Below are 22320 nucleotides of genomic sequence, written 5' to 3'. Positions count from 1 at the left end.
TTCTTCTTCTTCGTCGTCTTTCCTATTTTTTTAGAATTTAATATTTTCTCTCTATGTATTTCTTAATTGCCACTGGACACAAGAAGCTGCTATTTGGTCTTCCTAATCAATTTCAAATAAATGATCGATTATAGCTTGTGACCTGGCTCCATTATTTTATTGTGATTCCTCATTTCCAACAACTTAGTTTTTTTGTTTGAGGTTGTATAAATCTAAGTTCTATAAAGGTTTGTCATACATTTATATTCTAGTATATTGTTGAAACTTAGGATTTCATTATGTATAATAACAATAGAAGAGGATTAAGGGGTGAGAAGAAAAAAAAGAGTTGTGGCGAGAAAGTTTTACTGAGGAGAAGAGGAAGAGTGACGAATTTGGAGAAAAAGAAAAAGGAAGAATAGCCCTCTCCTTAAGTTGTATTTATAGATATCAAAAGTACTAATATTACAAAAATACCCTTCACACTAGTAAGAGTGAATAAGAGACATAAATCATAAACTAATTACATTAATGCCATTTTTATGAGATGACTCTTTATTTACCATCATGCCACCATTGTGTAGGCCTTTGAGACTTCTCTATGGTCTGTGGGCTTGGGCCCATCTTTCAACATATATGATTTATAGAATAAGCTATATATACACATATTGATATATAGAATAGCTTATTATGTTACATTTACTAACCGTTTACTCTACGTGTTATAGATTTTTTTGGTAAAATTATACTTATGAGCTATTTATGCCATCAGAGGCAAAACCATTTTTTCTTTGACATAAGTTTTTATTGATTTTTATTAAAATAGATAATATATTTGATTAATTTTCTTCCATTTGTATCTTCTATTTTTCTTTTCTTTTCCTCATTTTATATTAAAAAATTAAAAACTCAAAAATTTCAATGATTGTCACATTTTTCCTATAATTTCCTACTATAGGTTTACAAAAACACAAGATAACTTTGGACATTTCTCTCCTAATAATTTGAAATGAGTTAATCCTTCAAAACAAAACCACCTTGTCTTTTCTCTAATGTGAACTTGAAAATTTAATGTTGCTATTTTTTTATATTCAATAGCACACTTTAGAGATGGAATTAGGTAGTTAAATTAATTTTTAAAAATATTTTAAAATATTTTTTTCATGAGATTTAGATTTAAACATATTTCGAACATTAAAAGGTATATTTAAGCTTGTTAACAATGTGCTAAGACTAGACTTAGATCTAATTTGTAGTAAGTAACTTTCTTTAAATGATGTTTTTAAGGCCTATTTGATTTTTAGACTTTAAATTTAAATTAAATACCATAAAATAATTTATTATTTATATGCAGTTTATATGGTAAAACAAGTTATAAGGTGTATATTCTTATGAATATATGTTACTTGCAAGAAAACACTTCAACTATTTATGAAAAATTGATTAAGTATTTGCTACAAATTTGACACAGAGTAGTGGTACGATAGTATAAAAGACCAAATTCCTAAAAATATCCACACTTACCTGAATACAAAATTATGAAAGCTTTTCTTCCTTGTAGAAGAACAATTAGTGAAAAATATCTATTAGACAATTCCACATTTATAGTGGTATAACATTGATTAACCTTTTAATTTTAATATTTTTGTTTATTCGTGTTAACGTATATAAGTGTCAACATGCATTTTGACCTTTCTACACAGATGTTGATATGAATACTTGCATACAATAACTACAAATCATAAATTGTCAATTTCAAAATTTTAAATGAGACATGAAAATTAGTTTTTATACAAAATGCTCATTGATATGCTAAAGCCTTAAGATTTAATAAAACATGACTAACTCAAGGCTTATACGTTCGTTGAAGCCTTGAGATATACATAATTGTTAGCATTCTACTTTATTCTTGTTAGTGACTTAGTGTATGAGATTTATAAAAGTTATCAAGCAAAAAAAAAAAAAAAAAAAAAAACCTTCTACAAGACTAATGCTGTAAGATGTGATTTGAGGAGGCCAATGTAGATACTCTCGCAAAAACAACGATAGAAATTTTGAATTTTTAAAAAGCAAGATTGATCCTGTTGACAATAATACATGGTTGTTACTTCCAACGGATGATTATCTAGTTTGAAACACTAACTAGAAAATTTCCGTGTTTAAATTTGAAATTTGAAATTTGAAACATCTGTTCAGTGGCGCCTAAAGACTCAAATAGGCAAGGAAATTACCCCGAGTAAAGATGCGTTGGATTTAGTTAGAAGAATTTAATTGTAATTAATGTGAACCCATGAAAATACAAAAGCAATCTTAATTGTTTGGTTGGCATAATCATATAACTTATGGAAGACAACACATTAATCAAAGTCATTTCCTATTTTTAAAGAAAATAATTTATTATATTTATATTTCCCAAATAAGTACAAAATATTTATTTTTAAAATTTAAATTATTTTTATCTAAATTTTATCAAGAAATGGATTCAACTTGAACTACCACCGACTTTTTAATTGAATTGACCAATATACCCTTTTACTTTTTTAGAATTCTCTTAATGTGATTTTCTTTTTATTGTTGTTACATAAAACGTGGGGGTTAATTGTGGAAGTTGCTAGGTTATAAAATGCCTACTCCGTGAAAATTATCGACAGATTCCTCTGGTCATTCAAGGTAGTGGTTTGAAGGTTGGTGTTTGAAGCATTCCATCTTCTTCCTCAACTTGCATGTGAGTTCTTCGTTCTTCCTTTTTGTTGTTCTTATTTACATATATAAAGATCGATCTTTCCTCAAAATCTTTTAGGTTTTTTTTTTTTTCACAATGTCTTTATAGTTTCTTCTTTTCAAGTCAATCGATTAAAATTACATCCAAAATCTTCATTTTTATGACTATTCTCTCCAAAACGAAAAGATGATTTCATTGTGGGTGAATATTGACTTATTTCATTAAAATTTTAACTATCTTGTTATTTTCATTGACTTTGCATGTCTGTGTTTCAACTTTTTTTGCACAATATCAAATATTTCTTTATTAAATTGAAAATATCTTAAGCTATTTTTGTTCGATTTGCATGCATACTTTGAAAATCAATACCACTATGATGTTTTCTTTTGCATATCATCAAATATTCCTTTGTTTTGATTAGAGATGGTAGATCTGAAATTTTGATGTACTATTTGCCTATGCATCTCGATTCTAGATTTGCTATAGATCTACAGGCAAGTTTTTCACTTTACTTTTTATTTTTTTCTATTTTTCCTTCATAATTAGAAAAGATCAAACTTCCCTCAAGATCTTCTACTTTTATTCACCGTTCTTTAAAATAAATTATTTCATAGTCGATGATCATCTATATGTACTTATCTTCTTAACTTTCAAACTATTTTTCTGTTTTTTTTTAAGTTGCATGAAAATTCAAAAAAAATAGATACTTTTTTTGAATGATATACAATGTTGTTTCAGTTCGATGAATGAAGGAAAAGAAAAGAAAACAAGATTCTATAGCTGAGTGGCTATTTACACATTTTATTAACTATTGTTTGTTTAATTGTCATGCATACTTTGGAACTCGATATTACTTTTTTTCTTTTGCATGACATCAGATTTTTATTTGATCTTAAATTTTGATCTACTACATATCTATGTATGCATTTTGATCCTATAGATGTTACAGGTGTATGTATCCATTAGAAGGATGGTTTGGTAACTCAATTAATTGTTCCTTTTGTATGACAACATATAGATCATTTTTTTTTTTGTGAATTCTTTGAGTGTTTGTAATTGACAATAAGGGTATAATAATAAGTGGTGTGGTATTTATATAAGTATTAATTGATTGATGTTATCTTCTCTTTGTTGCTTTAAGTTGATGTTCTTATGTTTGCTCTTTTTACACCTTTTGTTACTTATTTGATGTTTTGGAATTGTAAAATAAAATTGATTTTATATATAACACATTTATGTATGCCTTATCTTCAACCTAAGTGCCATTGGGTGTTGTCATCTTAGTTAGTTACCTATATTGGAAATTGCTTTTGACGTATTTTTGTTTTTGTTAGTATTTGTCTCGAGTGTACTTCGAAAATATGAACGATTATTATCCAAGCTTAAAGTGATCTTTCTGTCTAAACTTTGATTACTTTTTGCAATTGATAGAACTATTCTTCTTCTTTTTTTCCCATTGTTTTGTTCATAATTTTTTTGCCCTAGTGTAACACAGGCAGTAGAAGCTTTTACATAGGAAATAAGTGATAAAAAATGGGTTAGTTAGAGTTTTTAATAAATAGCCTCATAAAGCCCTTTTTACTTTATGTTTTTACGATATTTATTTAAGTAATTTTTTAATATGACCCTCTTAGATATTGTATTTGAAATTCAATTATTTTAATTTAATTTTTTTTTTGTAATATTAGTTATCAATATGGATCATAGGGTTTCCAAAGAGGGCCCATTTCTCCTAGAGAATAGGAGAGGAAGGGCTCCATTTTTGTTTTTGTATGAGAAAGGAAGAAGAAACGAGGGAAGAATTTGGAGCAATAACCAAGGGAGTAAGGGGAGACACTGTGCCTCCAACTCTATTGTCATGCACAACTGTGGACTTCTTTCTGTATCTCCTTCTCTTTTTTTTTCCTAGCTCTTAGTGTACTCAAAATGGGAATGCTAGTTCTTTCACTATGTTTTTTACTGTATAAAAATAGGCTAATAAATCTAATTCATTATCTTTGTTTAAAAAAACTCAAAATCTAAACGATTATTTAAAAAAAAATACAATATCTAAGAGGGTTATACTTGAAAATTACTTTTATGTTTTTCTATTTATATATCTTCGATTTATTCTGTCTTCCCTATTTTGTAACTCATCTACTCAAGCTCCACTTTGACACAAGAATTACAGGCATTTTATGATAATTCCTTCCAAATATATGAAAGAAAATATATTACAATTTTTTTAGCATCTAATGTTGCTTAGGAATGCATGAAAAGGAGGTTGAGACAGGAGTTGTAGGGGCCATGCAACAACACTTAGTTTCCCACTTTGGGGTCCGCCGGTCCGAAAGGTGGAATGTGTCTCGAGGACCCGACCGGACCAAAATCAACCATTTCTTCTCTCTTTTTTTTTTACCCCCTATTATTAATATTTTTACATATATACTTTGCAAATTTTAGTAGTAAATTTGGTGAAGGTGGGGGTATTTAGGTAATACAGCTGAAATTCGAAATCCGAGCCTTTCTTCTTAAAAGAAACCGCCAATTCGGCGACCGCTTTTGTCTAATATAAATGCGGGGGGACTATTTCGTCCCTTCCATCACCACAGGCCCTCGTCTTTCGGCCTTCCGCTCGCGGGCTTCCAAGGTCGAAAAAAACGAAAGGTAAGGGGCCTTCCCTCTCCTCTGAAATTTTGATTTTTCGTTCTGGGGCGTGATCTCCGCGAATTCTGGGCGTCTTTCGAATGGGTGGTGCTTGCTTTTCCCTCCCTCGCCGCGAATTGGGGGTTTTTTGAGCTTGGTGTTGAGGTTCTTTGGAGGAGTTTAGGGTTTTCTGTGGGTGGAGGAGTGGGATCTTTGGCGGACTGTTTGTGGGTTTGATTTTTTTGAATTTGTGCTGTGTTTTTGGTGTTCGTTTTGGGTTTTGAGTATGTTTGGCATTTGTGTTCTTTCATCTATGTATCTCTGGGGAGGCTTTTGTGTGGATTGGTTTGAATTGTACGGACTGATGATTTCTTGATGCTTGTAGAGCGAGAAAAAAATGGCGGGTAAAGGCGGCAAGGGACTTTTGGCGGGAAAGACCACCGCGAACAAGGATAAGGATAAGAAGAAGCCTGTTTCCAGGTCCTCTCGGGCGGGGCTCCAGGTACCATTTTGTCTCTGTATATGTGCCTGTTGTCCACTTTGGTTTCTGCAGTAAAGAGCTTAAATGCGGGTCCCACTTTTTTTGGCTGAGATCCTTGTCTGAATGTCCTTTTGACCGTTTTTGAACTTTTTGACGCCCGTTAAATCATATAGTTCACTCTTGTCTGGTAATGGAGGATTCCGGTGTTCAAGTTTTGACGGTAAGAACCATGGTTTCAGTTACTGTGAACATGTGTGTTCATTCGAAGTGGCCCCAGTTTGAGGGGCAGAACCTCCCGTTCAAGAGGCTAAGTGTTGGGCAATTGCGTGAGCACGGGTTAGAGGTTTATATAATCTTTTGCTGAGCTAGTCTTACTTGATAGGTTTCGGTTGGATAACTTGGCAGCAGAAGCATTGCCTACAAAAATATTGTCTTTACTGCTGTATTTTTAAAGTGGGTTGAAATGTTTGATACTTTAGATGGCTTATGCAAGCATTGGGTTAATTTCTGGATTGAAAGCTGGGTAACCGCTTGTTCATATAGTAGTAGTTAGTCTGGTGTATTTGAATCTTTTGACATGTTCTATCAACAGTTTTCTCCTTTTGGTGTTCTAGCCCTGTTTTCTCCATGCTTTGAATTGTCTGTCAAGTTGTACGACATTGACATTGTTGCTCCTGATATCCAGCAGCATTAGGTGCTGAAGAAAGTTCTAATTATTGTTTTCTGTCTATCAGTTCCCCGTGGGCCGAATCCATCGTCATCTGAAGTCAAGAATCGCTGCCAATGGGCGTGTTGGAGCAACTGCAGCTGTGTACTCGGCTGCAATACTCGAGTACCTTACTGCCGAGGTTCTGGAGTTGGCTGGTAATGCTAGCAAAGATCTCAAGGTGAAGCGTATCACACCCCGACATCTTCAGCTTGCCATCAGGGGAGACGAAGAGCTTGACACCCTCATCAAGGGCACCATTGCTGGGGGTGGAGTGATTCCCCACATCCACAAGTCCCTCATCAACAAATCCTCCAAGGATTGAGGACCCTAAGTTCTTTACTCTTTTGTTAAAAAAGATTTACATATGTGTTGTGATCAATCTGACTTAGGATTCATCTCTGTGTTTCTAAAGTAGGATTTAATAGTTGTGATGGAGTCTTGTTAAATTTGTGTTTTTGGATTCTGACTGAAATGAACAGGTCGTTGTTAGGGAAATTCGTCTTCTTGCTTGTTCTTTACTCTCTTTTTATTTTCAGGGGTAGGCTTGGGCAGGCTTTAGCCATCCCGGCATTGTGTGCCGATTAGGTGTCAGGTGAGTACGGTGAGAACATTTATGCGTCGAGAGATCATATCTTAAATCGTATTTTGGCAGGGTCATGACTTCGTATGAATACCAACTTCAAACAGGTGGGCGAAGCATTCAGAATTATCAAAACACATAGTCTTGATACGATGACTCCCTCTGTGTTATCTGATTGTAAACGCATTGGTTGTTTTGGTTCTTCGAAGGCAGACAATGGGTGCAGCCCTTACCCTATGAGAAATCGGTTCAACGATGCTCTTGTAAAACAGAGATTACATCGAGCAGCTAAGAGGCATAAACAGAAGTTGGCTACAATGAATCTCCTTACTAGGGATAAATAGATAAATCTAGCTTGCCTGCCATTTTCAAAAGTTTGGTACCAAGTGAAATTAACTTACACAGCAAAACATTTCTAACACTAAATTACAGCAAACTCAAGACTTCGTCTCTACTACAAGCAAACTAATACCCTTTCAGAAAAACTGAAACTGGAAAAAACAAAAGTTCAATAGCACACCCTAATGTGGGAATTTTATATATGCGAGACTGGAACGAAGAGGGTATAAGCCACGAGGTAATAATTCAAGGGACATTCATGACCTGAATGGATTGCAACATATCTGAAACAGCGATTACAAGGTCGCCTGACTGGATCATGCCCCTCGCCTTGAGTAGGGAGAACGTACGGTTGAGGTTGCTCTCCATATCGTCTGAGAAACTCAAGCGGAAGGGTATGAGTCCCCACTGAAGATTCAAACACCTTCTTACAGACGTCGAGGTTGTGAATGCAAAGATTGGGCAGTCTGGACGACAGCGTGATAGAAGAGAGGCCATGTGTCCTGTCTTTGTGTAAACGAACAGGGCATCTACTCCCAAATTGTTAGCTGCACAGGAATATCCCAACCATCTCAACAAACAGGAGAAAAACAACAGATCAATGAAACTCAAAACAAAATATGTGAAATGCATTTTGCCATGGAGAGAACAAACAAAACATTCAACACTCTTTGAGTTTTCATTCGGTTAGAAGGCTCCGATGCAGATTCAACAAGGACTGTGAATTAACATTCACTACCAAAATATTTACATGTTCTAAGAAAGATAGGAGTTAAAGAGTCGGTGAAAAACTTACCCATCTTGGCAGCAGAATTGCAGATCTCTTCTGAGATGCTGTCTGCAAAAGAAGATGCAATGTCTGGGAGCTCCATTGCTTCGTGTCTTTTCTCCTCTCTCCACCATTTTTCAATCCTTAAACTGACACTTCTGAGCACAGTCAAAGCTTTATCTGGATACTGACCCATGGCTGACTCACCGGATAGCATCAGTGCATCTGATCTCTGCCTTACTGCCTCAGAGACATCCGCCACTTCAGCTCTAGTGGGTGTAGGGTACTCGATCATTGACTCAAGTAGCTGAGATGCCACAATGACAGGCTTATTCAACTGCCTACACAGTTGAACAATCTTTTGCTGGGCAGAAGGAACTTGCTCCAATGGGATTTGAGCACCCAGATCTCCTCTAGCCACCATGGCTCCATCGGATGCAAGAATAATCTCTTCCAAGTTCTTCAAGGAATCAACACTCTCAATCTTTGCAATCAATGAAATGTCTCTGCAGAAAGTAGGAGTTGTTTCAAAACATATTTAAACAAATCCAGCGATAGTACTCAAATCACAGCAGGTTGGCATCAGTTAGCTAATAGCCTGGAACTTAACAAATGAACCTATAGAAACTATAACTTCAATAAATAAAAAGAGTTTTAGCATCTACTGATGTGATTATAAATGCTGTAAGCCAAAGGAAGATGCAGCTCTGCCAGACAGTGTGTCAAGTAACTCCATTGTTGTTTAGATAGAAAAAAGTGAAGAAAAAAAATAACAATAAAAACAATTCTCAGGTGATTAGCAGTTTCAGTTGTTGGACAACTGGTATTTGCCCTTTTACGTTCCAGTCTCAGGACATGTTGTTGCTTAAGCTTGATCTTTAAGGCTCCTTCAACCACACCTCCTCTGACTGACTTGCTAGAGCAGTTCCATTAACAGCAGTAACAACGTTTGTGGCGTTTGTTTTTATGTCATTTCATTTCTATACTTATTTCTCAAACAATCATTAGAAAAAAATCTAATAATGATGCAGAGACAACCTTCCCAGGAATGACTTACTATCATGTATATTTCCAAAAAAAATCTCCATTTGACATTTTTATACTAGAAGGTAAAAATATAATAATCCTTGAGTAGTAATGGCCAGCTAGCTTGGTTGAGGCAGAAAAAAGTTATAGCAACTGGAGCAGGCTGTACTAAATGAAACCATAAAATAGGACACGAATGTTCTGACATACTGAGATCTTGCAGCGATATAACTTTTAAGATGATTAATCACTTCAGCCGACTTCACAAATGAAATTGCAATGAAATCAACTCCCTCTGCAATACCAAAGTCAATGTCCAGCCAGTCCTGCAAAATTCCATGAGAATAAGAAACAAGGAAAACCATATTGAGTACTGCATGAGATATCAACTTTATATGAACAAAAGTTCATGCCATCTAAAGAACTGCTGACTGGGAGTTGAAAATGACAGCAGTTTGAAAAATGGTAGTTGATTTTTAAGAGTTTTTTCGCAGTAACTTATTTGAGCTGGGGATACTATGAAATCTCTAAAATGGGGCAAAAAAGTGTTAATCCAGAGGTAATCAATGCAGATTGAAGCGACAAGCAGCAAACTAGAGATGGAAGTAAATAGATAGATCGCCAATGAAACAATAGAAAAGAAGCTGAAAAACATGGTAGACCGCAGATATACCTAAGAACGTAAATAAGAAAATCAAAAGCTATGGTTTTTGAAAAGTTGAGGTTTTAATTTTTTTTTGGAGAACAAGAATTTAGAAATTCTTATTATAAGATTAAATATCTTATCCAATCCATTGTCTGCTTGAACACTGTTTTGGTTCCCTCATTTTCTCTTTTCAAATCATATCTTGTTATTGATGAAAAAGAATAGAACCTCTAAAATCTTGTCATGGAAGTAATACTCAATAATGTAAAACACTCAATAACTTACTTTTTTTTTATTTTTTTTCTTTTTTAATGGTCATTGACAAGAAGATTTTAGAACCATCACCATGAATGCACTTTTCTGAAAAAAATTCTCCATATTGATTCAGGAAATGAGCATACCTTGGAAGATATGGTGGGAAGCATGGCATTGCGCTCTCGCACCAAACTTCCGTTCCTCCAGAAAGTCAGGTTAGCCCTTGGCAGCAGCAACCCAGGATCGGTACAGCGGCACTTGACATCGGGACCAATCTTTTCAATCACCTCAAATCTTACCATGCCCCCATCCACCAGGAGTTCGTCACCCACTTTCACATCTGAATCACATAAATTAAAAAGCTCGAAATCTGAGAATTCGTAACAAAGTTTCAGGCAAAACATTTTAGGGTTATAAGTTAACAACCTTCAGCAAAACCATCATAGTTCACAGTAATAGTGTGGTCTGGACGTGATGAATCAAAAGCCCTGACACTAAAAGTCCATGTCTCGCCATCCTGCAAATGTGCAAAACATCACATCTGGAAGCCAGGTGAAGAGCTTTATACATGTACAATGCAAGTGCATGCAGAATGCCAATTGCATTAGAACATAAATAATACTAATTAACTACAAGAAATAGGTCAAATAAAAACACTTCATCATTGTGTGAGACCTTCATAATAGAGGAAGAAACTTTCCTTGAAACAGTATAGGACAGAAGAAGAAAAAATTACACAATGATTTTCATAGGAATTCTAACTATATTTCCATCCCTACCAAGACAGACTGTTAACTTCCATATAACCATCGACAAGTTCCAATACTTATGTACACGGTTGCAAATCCAATCAATCGTGTGCAAGACTGAAAATCCTAAATCACTTAAGATTATTCATTGTGCCTTTTTATATATGGTTTTATCAACTTATTCATAATGCTAGTACCAGGGTCCAATTGGCTACCATCATCTGCAACATTAGAATAGTATTATGACTGAAAGTATATAATAACAAATTCTCTTGATCCCAGTGACATATTGTCCTTGATGTGATGGAACGATCTCTCCTCCAGGAGAACCAGTATATATTGGTAACAGCGCTGATTATTAATTTCCATATCAAACAAGGAAAATGTGAATCATCGCAAGGGAGACTGAGTATTTTTGAGCTACCATGCAATGAGCCTTCCATGCTAGTTCAGAAAATTGTTTCTGAAGCATAGATGATATGAGCATGGTCTCAAAAAGTTAGTAACTAGAGATCTATGTGTCATTTAGGTTGGCTCAATCACTTCACAGGATAAAAACAATACTTTTTCCAATGATTGAAGCCACCGAAGATCTCAAAAAGCAACCAACAAATTCTCTAGCAAGCGAAGTAGAATAATTCTAGAGGAAGTGGAATGATGAAAGAGAAAACACTCTCCTCCATACCAAAATTAGTGGAAAAATGGGATTCGTAGGTTAAGTGAAAAGCTGGAAATGCTGTTAACTAGTACGCATATGAACATATTAACAGGGAAATTTCTTCAATAGGCACGTCAGGGAGAAAAATAAATAAAAATTAAGATTAGATTCATAACTTGAAATTGCATAAAGATCTCGAAGAAATGTCGAAAGTACCTCGGCTTTCGCAGAGGCGGCGCCACCAAAGTCACCCATGTGAATCTCGCTCCCTTCAGTATCCATCATAATCGCTACAGCAAACCCCTTTTCCTCATTCAACCTCCTAACATGATTAATCACCATCCGGTGCCACTCGCGGGTTCCATGGCACATATTAATCCTAGCGACGTTCATCCCGCCGACGGCAAGGGCCTCCAGCTGCTCGAAGCCGCAGGTAGCGGGTCCAATAGTGCAGACAAGCTTGGTACGCCGCGTGCTTCGGAATCCGTTCTCCTTAAGCTCCGCTTCCGAGACAGAGTCGACCTCGATGACCGGGGTCTCCGTCGGAGGAGACCCATTTCCGGAGATCAGAACTCCAGGGGAGGGAGACTCAAGATCCGACTGCACGGCCAAGATAGATTTCCGGAGTGAAATCGGGTAACGGCGGAGGGAGGGAGAGACAGAGGTTCTGAAGGAGGAGAGCTTAGAACGAGCGGATGTATGAGACAAAGGGATTGTGAAATGGAGAGACTGCGCCATTTCCCAAGAAGTAAGAAAGATTCTGAAACGAAGTTGGAGATTGCTGGAATGGTTTTATAGAAAAGCGAAGTGGCAACGAGAACCACAGCAGCGGTCGCCGACGGGCCTTACAAGGGGAGTTTCAGGAAACAACTTCGAGGTTGTCGCCATGAAAGTGAGATAACAAGACAAACAAATGAAATGACGGAAGTGGCCTTCTTCTGTGTACTTCAAATACGCCCTTTCGAATTCTAAAGTTCCTATTCTGCCGTGGAAAAGGACTACGTTGGATGTTGATAATTTTCGGTGACAGACCAGGAGGCAGGAGCTACGCCATTCCCGACTCGGAAGGTTCATAGTTGTTCATTCACTTTCTAACTCCGGCGGTTTGGTACCATGGAGATGAATACGTGATGCAACCGCATCTTGTTTTGCAATAAAAATCATACTGGGATTTTTTTCAATTTTCCAAATTTGATGTGAGCAGGTCCAACTCTTAATGAGCATCTTGTACAGTTTCTTCTACTGTAAATTAGATTTAAAAATTTGATCTTTTGTTATATGTTTAATGACTCTGAAGTTACCATAGAACTTTTATATGTAACAACTTACAAGTTATTTTGACAAAATTTATGCAAAATTCAAGCTTTTTAGGATATGTAGGGTTACAAGAGCTCTAGTAAAGTTTTGTCTATGGTACCGACTTGAATGTCGGTATTACAGGTAGTGATTATTGAACTTCTTGGACAAAGTTGGTGCCGTCAGTATCAACTTTGATCTACTTGTTCTACTGAGTACTTCAGGTATCGAACCAAAATTCAAAAAAGAAAGTGTAATTTCCAAAAAAAAAACAAAAAAAAAAGATTGATTAAAGTGGAAATGTGAGTTCTTTATGAAAAGGAGTATGAAGTATGAAGTATTCGATTTTATATATGAAGTTTTCGGGTTTTATTTATTCAACTTATTATACATACAATATTTTAATTATTGATATCTAGATGTAAAATTCTTTTAACAAATTACTATTATTTACTTTATTTTATTTATAAAGGAATGTGGCTAAAATAAATAGTATAAATTCATGCTTAATTAATAAGTGCTATTTAAGGTTTTCAACTATATTTTATTTATGCTTTTCTTAATTGGGGTTTGATTATGTTGTCCAAGCATAAAACATATCACCAAAATTATGAAATACACAGTGTCTGAAAAATTGGAATTTTTACCTAATTTTTTTTACAAATATTAACACAAATACCCAACTTTTAACCTTAATATAAAAAATACCCAAATTTGACCAGTCAATTACACATATATATAGTCCAAAGTGACGTGTAAGCTTTGACCACTTACATTGTGTCAAATCCTTATGCCACATTAGCAACCGAAGAGTCTAACGACATGTCAGTGAATAACCATGTCATCATCCAGGTAGGATACCACATAATCATTATGTCACGTAAGCACTTCATGTAAGCTTACCTTTTTTTCTCCCATTTTCTTTTAATCATTGATTTAAGTTATTTTTTAATTAAAAAATATTTTAAAAACATTAATTTATGGTTTTAAAAATCTTAAACATTTCATTTCATTACCTTCACTTGAATATAATAAAAAATAAAAAAATTATTATTAATTATGTAAAAAATATTTTCCTAAAGTAATTAATACCTAACATTATCACTTTAAGATATTATTTAATTTAATATAATTTTTTGCAATTCTTAATTGTTGGTACATATTTTACTACCTTTTTTTTATAATAAAAAAATATAAAATCAGTATATTAATTCATTTAAAAAATATATTCTTACCTATTTATCACCTTTCATTATCGATTTCATTACTTTTCTCCCCAATCAAGAGAAAATAAAAGAAAAGAAAAAAAGTTTTTTTCTCTTGTTTGGATGACCATAAAAAATAAGAGAGAAAATAGAAGAAAAATATAGTTTCTTTTGTTTGAATACACGTGAAAAAAAGAAAAAAAGAAATAGTAATATTTTAAAATTTTTTCCGAAGTTTTTTTTCTCCCCAAATTTCATCATTTTGTGAGAGAAAATTTATAATTAAGGTTTTCTTTCTTATTTTCTTTTCTCCCAATGATTCTTTGCTACCAAACAACAGAAAATACATTTCTCTCCTTTTTTTTTTTGTGTGGAACCCTTAATGTGCCTAATTTGTTCATAAATGTTGCCATGACCACTTAACCAAATGTCTATGAGTAATATTTTCCATGAAGATGGAAGAAGTAAACAGTCTATGTAATTTGGAGCCTTATGGCCTGGTCAGAGTAGAAATTAACTTGTTTCAAAACCTAAAGTGAAATGGAAAACAGAATGATTTGTGCTTAACTATGAACATTAATGGCTTCTTCATTGTCCCCCTCATATATTTGTTTTTTCGTCTTTCAAGGTTATCACGGGAGAATATATTCCAGGAGCATGATCAATTAATGGAGACTTAATATTCTGAACACTAATGACTGTACCTTGCCTTTCACAAATGAAAATGAAAAGGCTCCCATGAAGAAACACAGAGTAAATATTAGTTTTTCGGGGTACATCAGAAACATCCTGACCGGAGGGGAAGAAGAGTGCAAGTTCCTTTGCCAGACATGCATGGTCAGGTTTTCTAAACACTCACATCAGACATTGGAGATGAATTACAAAACCCAAAATACAGGAGGATAGTAGAATCGGATACTTAAACGGCAACAAAAAAAAATTTAAAGGGAGGAGTAGAGGTCCGGAGTGAAGGGCACCCCATACTTGGGAATCCATTGTTGTCCTCGGATGAATGACCTGACTGTGAAGCGCTGAACGCGATCTGGGGTGAGGGTCTTGATGCCCCGCCACTTGGCTCTGTTTGTTGTAACAGCAGCCAGCCCTCTGTTGTCATACTCGGCGTAGAAGCAGGTGTTGAGAGCAAAGTCTCCTAGCCATGGCAGCCACCCATCGGGATGCACAAAGTCTCCTAAGTCGGACTGTATGTAGAAAGTGCGGGAGTATTCCTTCCATGGGCGGCCTAGGTAGGTGGGGAGCTTGTTCTTGAGAGGAAGGTACTCCGGCTCGGCGACGATGGTGCAGTTGTGGAGGACCATTCCGGTGGGTTCCCTCTTGTCCTTCCTCCCCTGGGCGGTGATGATGTTCTGCTGGTTGTCTAGTGGCTTCCTTGCCACAAGGATGCAGTTCTGGAAGACGACCGCCGCGTTTCCAAACATGAAATCGACAGTGCCGGAGATGGTGCAGTCGCGGTAGAATTGGCGTTTGGTGTGGAAGTAGAGGGTGTCTTGGTAAGCATCCATCCGACAGTTGTAGAAGACAGATCTGTCAGATTGGACACGGAGGGCCACGGCTTGGTGTTTCTCCGCTCCTGCTGTGTTCTCGAATGCCATGTCCTTCGCCATGAAACCTTCACCAATGGCCGCTGTCGGGATTTCCAGCCATCGAAAGTTAGTTTCAATATAAGCACTCGATCGAGAGAGCTATCTGTAGCGGGGGTGAAGAATCATAAATGAAGATAACATACCGAAAGTTGCGGTCTTAAATGTGGGGGTTCCATCGATGAAGTTGAGGCTTCCGGTGACCTTGGTTTTGTCTGGTCCATCTCCGATCATCACCACGTTCCACATGGTTTTGTCAATCACCACCTGTTCCTTGTAAACACCTTCCTTGACGTAGATGACAAAGGTATCGTTGCTCTTAAGTGGAATAGTGGCGACAGCTTCGTTGATGGTTTTGAACTTGCCGGACCCGTCTTGAGCAACCGTCGCATTGGGAGCGAAAGCAGTGGCACCATCGGCTGCAAGGAGATGCCGGCCGCTCTCTGAAATCCACTCAGGCATGTCCAACGACGACTCGAGGAGGCGACGGTGAAGGAGAGACTGAAGGTCCAAGCCGGAGACGATCGATGAGAGTTCGGTGACCATGGCGAGAATGTTGCTAGTGAGCTCAGAAGCGGCCTCCATGAGCTTCTTCATCTTTTTGCCCGTTTCGCTATCTGCGCCCTCAAAACCGTCCAAACAAGTCTCCTGGTAGGTGACAACAGCACTGAGCCATATCTTCACGTCCTCCACCGCGTCGTCGAGCTTGGATATGTCGAAGGCACCGAGTTTGCCGAGGGAGGTCTTGAGGTCATCAATGGCGTACTCCATGAGCTCCTCGCAGTTATTCAAGGCTTCCTTGGTCAAGGGGTCACTCTGGGCGTTCTTGAGTAGAGTGGAGTTATTGAGGACCTTCTTCACCTCATCCAGGGTCACTTCGAAGGCCATCTTGATGAGCTCCTTGGGATCGGTCGTATTACCAGCAGCACCGGAGAGACTGCTTTCGCAGGTTTCCTTGTAATCAGTCGGTTGGCAGATGGCCTTGATGGCCTTCATCGAGGTGTGAACCTCTCCTTCCCCACCTCCGGTACCGGCGTTGGGGATTTGGCTGCCTTGGTGGTGGTTGACACTGACCGTGACAGCCACCACCATGGCGACGAGCACGAGCGAGGTGAGCCCAGCAATGACGATCTTCTTCTTCCCTCCCCCTTCATTTTGCCCATTCACCTGCCCATATCCGCCTGCCATTTTTTTCACTTTTCTTTTTCTGCTTTAATCTGGGATGTAAATCAGATAATTCTATATCTTCCAGACCTCTCTCGGCCTCGAAAGAATTAGTTTATTGAAAGGCAAGAGAGCTGTAGAAGAAATAGATAGCCCAAAGAGCAGAAGCTCTTTTTCTGCTTGGGGGAAGAATGATTTGCCCGTGCATATATACCAAAAGAGGCAGGACCAGAATAGGAGTAGAGATCGCAGGAGAGCCATTGAACCAAGAAGAGATGAAGGGAAAGAGCAAGCATGGAAGATAGCCATTGACCCAAGAAGAGATTGAGAGGAAGAGCGAGCATGGAGGAGAGCCACCAAAATAGATGTCGTTTCAGTTTCTCGTTTGGTGGAACCGTTGACTGAGATTCTAAATTAGGAGAAGACTATTGTTAAATTAGCTTACACAACGTCCTCCAAATTCTAATGCAATTTTACTATATTACCCATTTTAAAATAAATATTAACACAAATAACCAACTTTTAAATTTAATATAAAAAAACCCCAACTTTGTCATCATCATCATGCCACATCACCATTTGAAGGTCATCAAATCCCCATATCCATGTCAGCTTAAGATATTTCAAATTTTAAAAATATTTTTTAGTTTTTAAAAATCTTATTTGTTGGCACATGTTTTAATTCCTTCTATTTATTGTAATAAAATATAAAATTTATATATTAAATAATTAAAAAAATCATAGTCTAATCTATTTAACACATTTCATTATTATTACTATTTATGATTTTCCCCTACTTCAAAAACCAATCTAATTTTACAATCGAGCTTCGATTTTGAAATTTGGTCAATTAAGGACCAAATGAGCAAGTATTTACATAAAAATTGGTACTTAAGATTACTGTATCTATTCTTTTGTGCTTGAATTGTGAAATCAACCTATGAAAGATGCTTCTGTCTGAAGAACTATATTGGAAGTAAATAATCCTTGCGATGTTGGGTCAAATCGTGGGCAGTCAAGACCATCACCATTTATAAATTATAAATTAAAATGATTATCCTTAGGAAACTTCACTTGGATGTGTCTGTGTCAATAGGAAACTTCATAGAAAAAACCACAAGCAAAATATTTTTTTTATCCTCCAAAAAAAGGATAGAAAGATGAATTTTCTATTGCTTTGTCAATTGAAAAACTGAAGAAAAAAAAATTACAAAGTTTGTGTTATCTCTAAGAGAATAGTTTTCGATGAAATAAATACTGAAAAAGAAAGTAAGTCCTATTCAACCATTAAAGAGTGAGAATGATCAAATTTATTGACTTTTTTTTATAGTATCAATTGAAGAAATAAATTCTGATCTTCATCAATCACATTGACAATGTAAATAAGATACAGATGTATGAGTCTCAATCACAATGAGTCTTATTAATACTCTCTATACCATTCATGGGGAACAAATAAACTGATAAACATGCCCGTCAATCCTAGACACATTAATGTTCAAACAAGTGGTGGAATTTGAAGGAAATGGAGTATATAAACTTCATAAGCTGACTAGTGATTACCAAAGTAGTTAATAAGGAAGACAGTTCCAAGATGCAATCTCGAACTTTGATGAAACTTATCTAAATATCAAAGACAGGGAAATTGCTTTTTTTAAAGTTTTTCATTGACTAGTGAGGCAAATATTAGTGCATGATACAAATAGTTAGATAAACTGATCATCTTTCAATTAAGGCCCAATTTCAACTGTAAAAAATTGATTGAAACTCACTTTTTCAATAAAAAAAATTCTACGAGAAAATATGTGATCAAAGAGAATATTTTTTCCTCATTTTATTTTTTTATAGTAGCATAAGATGCATTGGTTATTTCAATAGAAGCATACTGAGAGTCATCCTTCTGCAAATCCTTCTACAAATGGCGTATAGTTTTTTATTATTTTTTTGTATAATTTATAAAAAAAAACTTGTATAATTTATAAAAAAAAAGAGATTTTATTTTAATATATTTACATACATCATTTTATAATTCTATTGAAGGGTTTTAATTTTATATTTATATTAAACAAGAAAAATACCAATTTTAACAAATAATTTATAATTTCTTGTGTTTTCCCATCGCAAGTTTCAAATTCACTATCAAAGATTTTAATTTCTACCAAGGAACTTGCAAATTCATTAGCAGAAGTTCCACCAACATAAATGCAACTAGTGAATTCTGTCGACAATTTTTTTACAATTTACTGGCAAAAGTCCCCTACCCTAAATAATATAAATTTTTAGAATTCCAAGGTTACCTATGTAGACATTTTTTTACTCATAATAACTTTATATTTGAGGTGACTACACCATTCTGATTTTTCTTTGAAAAAAATTGTGGAAAAGCTTGAATAATGCCTCATGCAAAGATGTTCTCCAAGTTTACAAGAAATTGGGAAAAAAATCTTGTGTGACTACTCACTTCATTTATAAGGTTGACAGTGAAATTCACATATTAAGGCATAACCTGGCACACCTCTTTAATGAACTATTTGTCTTTTATGCTTGTTTAATGAACCTAAAAACTATATTTCTCAGAGGCAGTTGCACACCATTAAGAATCCCCAAATGCAAACACTTACCCATGACCTCTTTGGACACCATTAAAGAAGGTAGGTGCAAGCAGGTCACACCTCAGACCTCTACATCTCTTCTTCTATTAATAACTATATGTAAATAATACTTTTTATCTTGTTTCTACTGGGATTAAATTTGTGGGTCTACCTGCTTAGTATATTATTAGGAGTAGTTGGTGCCTATGCAAATAGATCTCACCAAGTGCTTGGTTTGGTCCGGGAAGTGCCTGGACCAAACTGGTCAAGGTGATCCACACTCTGGTTAGAGCAACTCGTGACCTATTGTATATTTATATACAAAGTGGCAAGGCCTTCTCTTCAAGGCAAATGGAGAAGACCACTGCAACTACACTTATGCGCTTGTGGTGGAGTAATGGCGGACCACCAAACCTCCCCTTCTTTCCGGTATTACTTACGGCCAGCCTTGGCCTGTTCGCTGTTGCCTGCTACATCCTTGCTAATTCGAAATCCGGCGAGGCAAAGCTGCCTCTACCTCCAGGCCCCGTCGGCTTCCCCCTGTTGGGAAGCCTCCCCTTCCTGAAACCAGACCTCCACGTCCACTTTGCCGCCCTCGCCAGAACCTACGGCCCCATCATGACCCTCCAACTAGGTCGCAAGCTCTGCATCATCGTCACCTCGCCGTCCCTCGCCAAAGAGGTGCTGAAAGACCAGGACGCTACGTTCGCCAACCGGGACGTCCTCGCCGCCGCGCGTGCGCTGCCCAACGGCCTCCATGGCATGGGTTGGGCCCCCTACGGCCTACAGTGGCGTATGCTCCGTAAAATAACCATGAGCAACATGCTCAACCAGTCGGGAATCGAGAGCTTTCATGGTCTCCGGCGGGAGGAGGTTCGCCTGATGTTGGTCAGGGTGTATGAGGCGGTCAACTCGAGGGTGAACTTCGGGGAGCTGGTGTTCGTTCCTCTCTTCAATGTCTTGACGGGGATGTTGTGGGGTGGGAGCTTGAAGGAGGAGATTCTCAATGTGGTGGGTGATGTCTCTGAGATGTTCGGCAGAGCCGACGTGTCCGATGTTTTTCCGGTGCTTGCACGGTTGGGGATTCAAGGGGTAGTGCGGAAGGCCAAGAAGGTGTCGATGAGCCTCGATCAGACGTGGGAGAACATCATCCATGGCCGGATAACACAAGGTGGAAGAAGCAACGCTCAGGGAACCAAAGATCTCCTTGAAGTCTTGTTAGAGACGATCGAGAGAGGGAATCCGAAGATGCCACTCAAACGAGAGAACATTAAAGGCTTGTTCACGGTGAGCTATTTAATCTTTAGATGAACAGCTATGAATTGACTATTATACTGATTCATTTCATAAACTTCCTCAAATTTAAAAGTTGAAAACTTCACATGCATCCCATCATTCTTGGAAAAAACAATTTTACATGACGGAACCGCTTGCTGATTGACTGACACTGTTTAACATTTTTTGTTAATAGGAAGGTTTTGATCATCAATCAAGATCCTCTAATGAAGGACCCAAATCATCTTATTCTTCTACTTGGATTAATTGTTATAACTAATACCAAATCAACCTCGTCATGCACACAGGATTTGGTACTAGCAGGCCTCTTCACAACCTCAACGATGATGGAGTGGGCGATGACAGAGATGTTGCAGAGCCCAGAAACGATGAGCAAAGCACAAAAAGAGCTCGATCAAGTGGTGGGGATGAACTGCATGGTGGAAGAAACACATTTACCGAAATTACACTACCTGAACGCACTGATCAAAGAAGTCCTCCGCCTGCACCCGACCACCCCGCTCATGCTCCCGAGGACCCCAAGCCAGACCTCAGTCGTGGGAGGATACACCGTCCCCAAGGGCTCCTGCGTCCTGGTGAACATCTGGGCCATTGAAAGGGACCCCATAGCTTGGGACAGGCCCTTGGAGTTCGACCCAGATAGGTTCTTGACGGGTCCAGTGAAATGGGATTACAGCGGGAATGATTTACGTTATTTTCCGTATGGATCGGGGAGAAGGATCTGCCCTGGAATGTACCTAGCAGATCGAATGATGGCTTATGGTCTGGCCACGCTGTTGCACTCGTTCGAGTGGCGATTGCCGGCAGGGGAGAAGCTCGACGTCTCAGCCAAGTTAGGTGCTGTTCTGAAGAGAGCCAAGCCTCTGCTTGTCGTTCCCACGCTGAGGCAAGACAGTGCCGAGCACTTTACTGCATCTACTGTATGAAATATTAGATTTTCAGAAGTTTGAATTCCAAGAAAACAGATGTAAATTTTGGCTTTACTGCATCTACTGTATGAAATATTAGATTTTCAGAAGTTTGAATTCAAAGAAAACAGATGTAAATTTTAGCCCTCAGACCGGGAAATAGAGGCTGTTAAGAAATAATCTCACATGGATTAGTAGATACAAAGATCTTGAGAAAAAGGTTTCCTAAGTGGCTAATCATTTTGGGATAAGGTCTTTTACCCAATTTTACATGGTATCGGAGTGACGATCTTGAGATCGCTCTTTCTATTTTATTTTTCCCATCTGTCTCGTTGCTGCTTCCGATTCTGGTGACGTTTCCGTCGAGGTCCAAACCCTAGTTCGACGGACGGAGATAAACTTGCACCAATCGTCAAGAGACGCAACAAGAGCTCTTTTATTCTCCACCAAAGGTCTCTCCCAAATCCGGCCACCGCGCTCCAACGTCTGGCGTCGTCCCGCGACTATGCCTTCCGACGGCCCGCTTATTTTCCCTCGCGCTCTGTCTGAAGAGATGAGAAGAAGAAATATTTACAGTACCACCTTTGGTGTTGGTGCGCTGAATTAAATTAGCGCTTTCCTAAGGTCCGAGACAAAGCCAAAATCAGCCGAAATATTGAGCAGAGCCGAGCCAAAATAATTGAGCCGAAATATTGAGCCGCGCCGAAACATTGAGCCGAGCCAA

At 37.4% G+C, this 22320-nt stretch overlaps 4 protein-coding genes across 5 annotated transcripts; 2 read left to right on the top strand and 2 right to left on the bottom strand.

Moving 5' to 3' along the window:
* The first annotated feature begins 2652 nt into the window (after window positions 1-2652).
* On the top strand, window positions 2653-7029 carry LOC137947803 (probable histone H2A variant 3). 2 transcript variants are annotated; one of them, XM_068793586.1, is made up of 3 exons: window positions 2653-2704; window positions 5712-5828; window positions 6542-7029. In XM_068793586.1, exons 2-3 carry the CDS (start codon window positions 5724-5726, stop codon window positions 6836-6838), a joined length of 402 nt encoding a protein of 133 aa, XP_068649687.1. In that variant the 5' UTR covers window positions 2653-2704; window positions 5712-5723; the 3' UTR covers window positions 6839-7029. The 2 variants fall into 2 exon arrangements, with proteins under 2 accessions (XP_068649687.1, XP_068649686.1); XM_068793585.1 differs by lacking the exon at window positions 2653-2704 and adding an exon at window positions 5273-5347.
* Window positions 7030-7409: 380 nt separating this feature from the next.
* Window positions 7410-12419, bottom strand: LOC137948596 (pyruvate kinase isozyme A, chloroplastic). Its single transcript, XM_068794692.1, has 6 exons — window positions 11755-12419; window positions 10558-10648; window positions 10278-10471; window positions 9441-9556; window positions 8232-8710; window positions 7410-7983 (listed from the first exon to the last, which is right to left on the bottom strand). The coding sequence occupies exons 1-6, from the start codon at window positions 12274-12276 to the stop codon at window positions 7682-7684; spliced, it is 1704 nt and encodes a 567-aa protein (XP_068650793.1). The 5' UTR covers window positions 12277-12419; the 3' UTR covers window positions 7410-7681.
* A 2561-nt stretch (window positions 12420-14980) lies between these two features.
* LOC137948455 (putative pectinesterase/pectinesterase inhibitor 28) lies at window positions 14981-16825 on the bottom strand. The gene is made up of 2 exons (XM_068794538.1): window positions 15784-16825; window positions 14981-15681 (listed from the first exon to the last, which is right to left on the bottom strand). The coding sequence occupies exons 1-2, from the start codon at window positions 16823-16825 to the stop codon at window positions 14981-14983; spliced, it is 1743 nt and encodes a 580-aa protein (XP_068650639.1).
* A 2927-nt stretch (window positions 16826-19752) lies between these two features.
* LOC137948924 (7-ethoxycoumarin O-deethylase-like) lies at window positions 19753-21784 on the top strand. The gene is made up of 2 exons (XM_068795139.1): window positions 19753-20679; window positions 20976-21784. Exons 1-2 carry the CDS (start codon window positions 19771-19773, stop codon window positions 21612-21614), a joined length of 1548 nt encoding a protein of 515 aa, XP_068651240.1. The 5' UTR covers window positions 19753-19770; the 3' UTR covers window positions 21615-21784.
* Window positions 21785-22320: the final 536 nt, after the last annotated feature.

This window comes from Aristolochia californica, unplaced genomic scaffold (assembly GCF_029961685.1).
Source record: "Aristolochia californica isolate CCGP_79_NKW_82.1479 unplaced genomic scaffold, dmAriCali1.0.hap1 SCAF_13, whole genome shotgun sequence".
NCBI classification, from domain to species: domain Eukaryota; kingdom Viridiplantae; phylum Streptophyta; class Magnoliopsida; order Piperales; family Aristolochiaceae; genus Aristolochia; species Aristolochia californica.
The sequence above is the reverse complement of the archived record's forward strand: the minus strand, read 5'-3'. Positions and strand labels throughout refer to the sequence as shown.

Coding starts and splice junctions, on each gene's coding strand:
- LOC137947803 (XM_068793586.1), top strand. CDS start 5,724: ATGGCGGGTAAAGGCGGCAAGGGACTTTTGGCGGGAAAGACCACCGCG. Junction 5,829..6,541: donor CCTCTCGGGCGGGGCTCCAG/GTACCATTTTGT, acceptor TCTGTCTATCAG/TTCCCCGTGGGCCGAATCCA.
- LOC137948596 (XM_068794692.1), bottom strand. CDS start 12,276: ATGGCGCAGTCTCTCCATTTCACAATCCCTTTGTCTCATACATCCGCT. Junction 10,649..11,754: donor CCGCCTCTGCGAAAGCCGAG/GTACTTTCGACA, acceptor GCACATTTGCAG/GATGGCGAGACATGGACTTT. Junction 10,472..10,557: donor CTATGATGGTTTTGCTGAAG/GTTGTTAACTTA, acceptor TATGTGATTCAG/ATGTGAAAGTGGGTGACGAA.
- LOC137948455 (XM_068794538.1), bottom strand. CDS start 16,825: ATGGCAGGCGGATATGGGCAGGTGAATGGGCAAAATGAAGGGGGAGGG. Junction 15,682..15,783: donor ATTTAAGACCGCAACTTTCG/GTATGTTATCTT, acceptor AAATCCCGACAG/CGGCCATTGGTGAAGGTTTC.
- LOC137948924 (XM_068795139.1), top strand. CDS start 19,771: ATGCGCTTGTGGTGGAGTAATGGCGGACCACCAAACCTCCCCTTCTTT. Junction 20,680..20,975: donor ACATTAAAGGCTTGTTCACG/GTGAGCTATTTA, acceptor TCATGCACACAG/GATTTGGTACTAGCAGGCCT.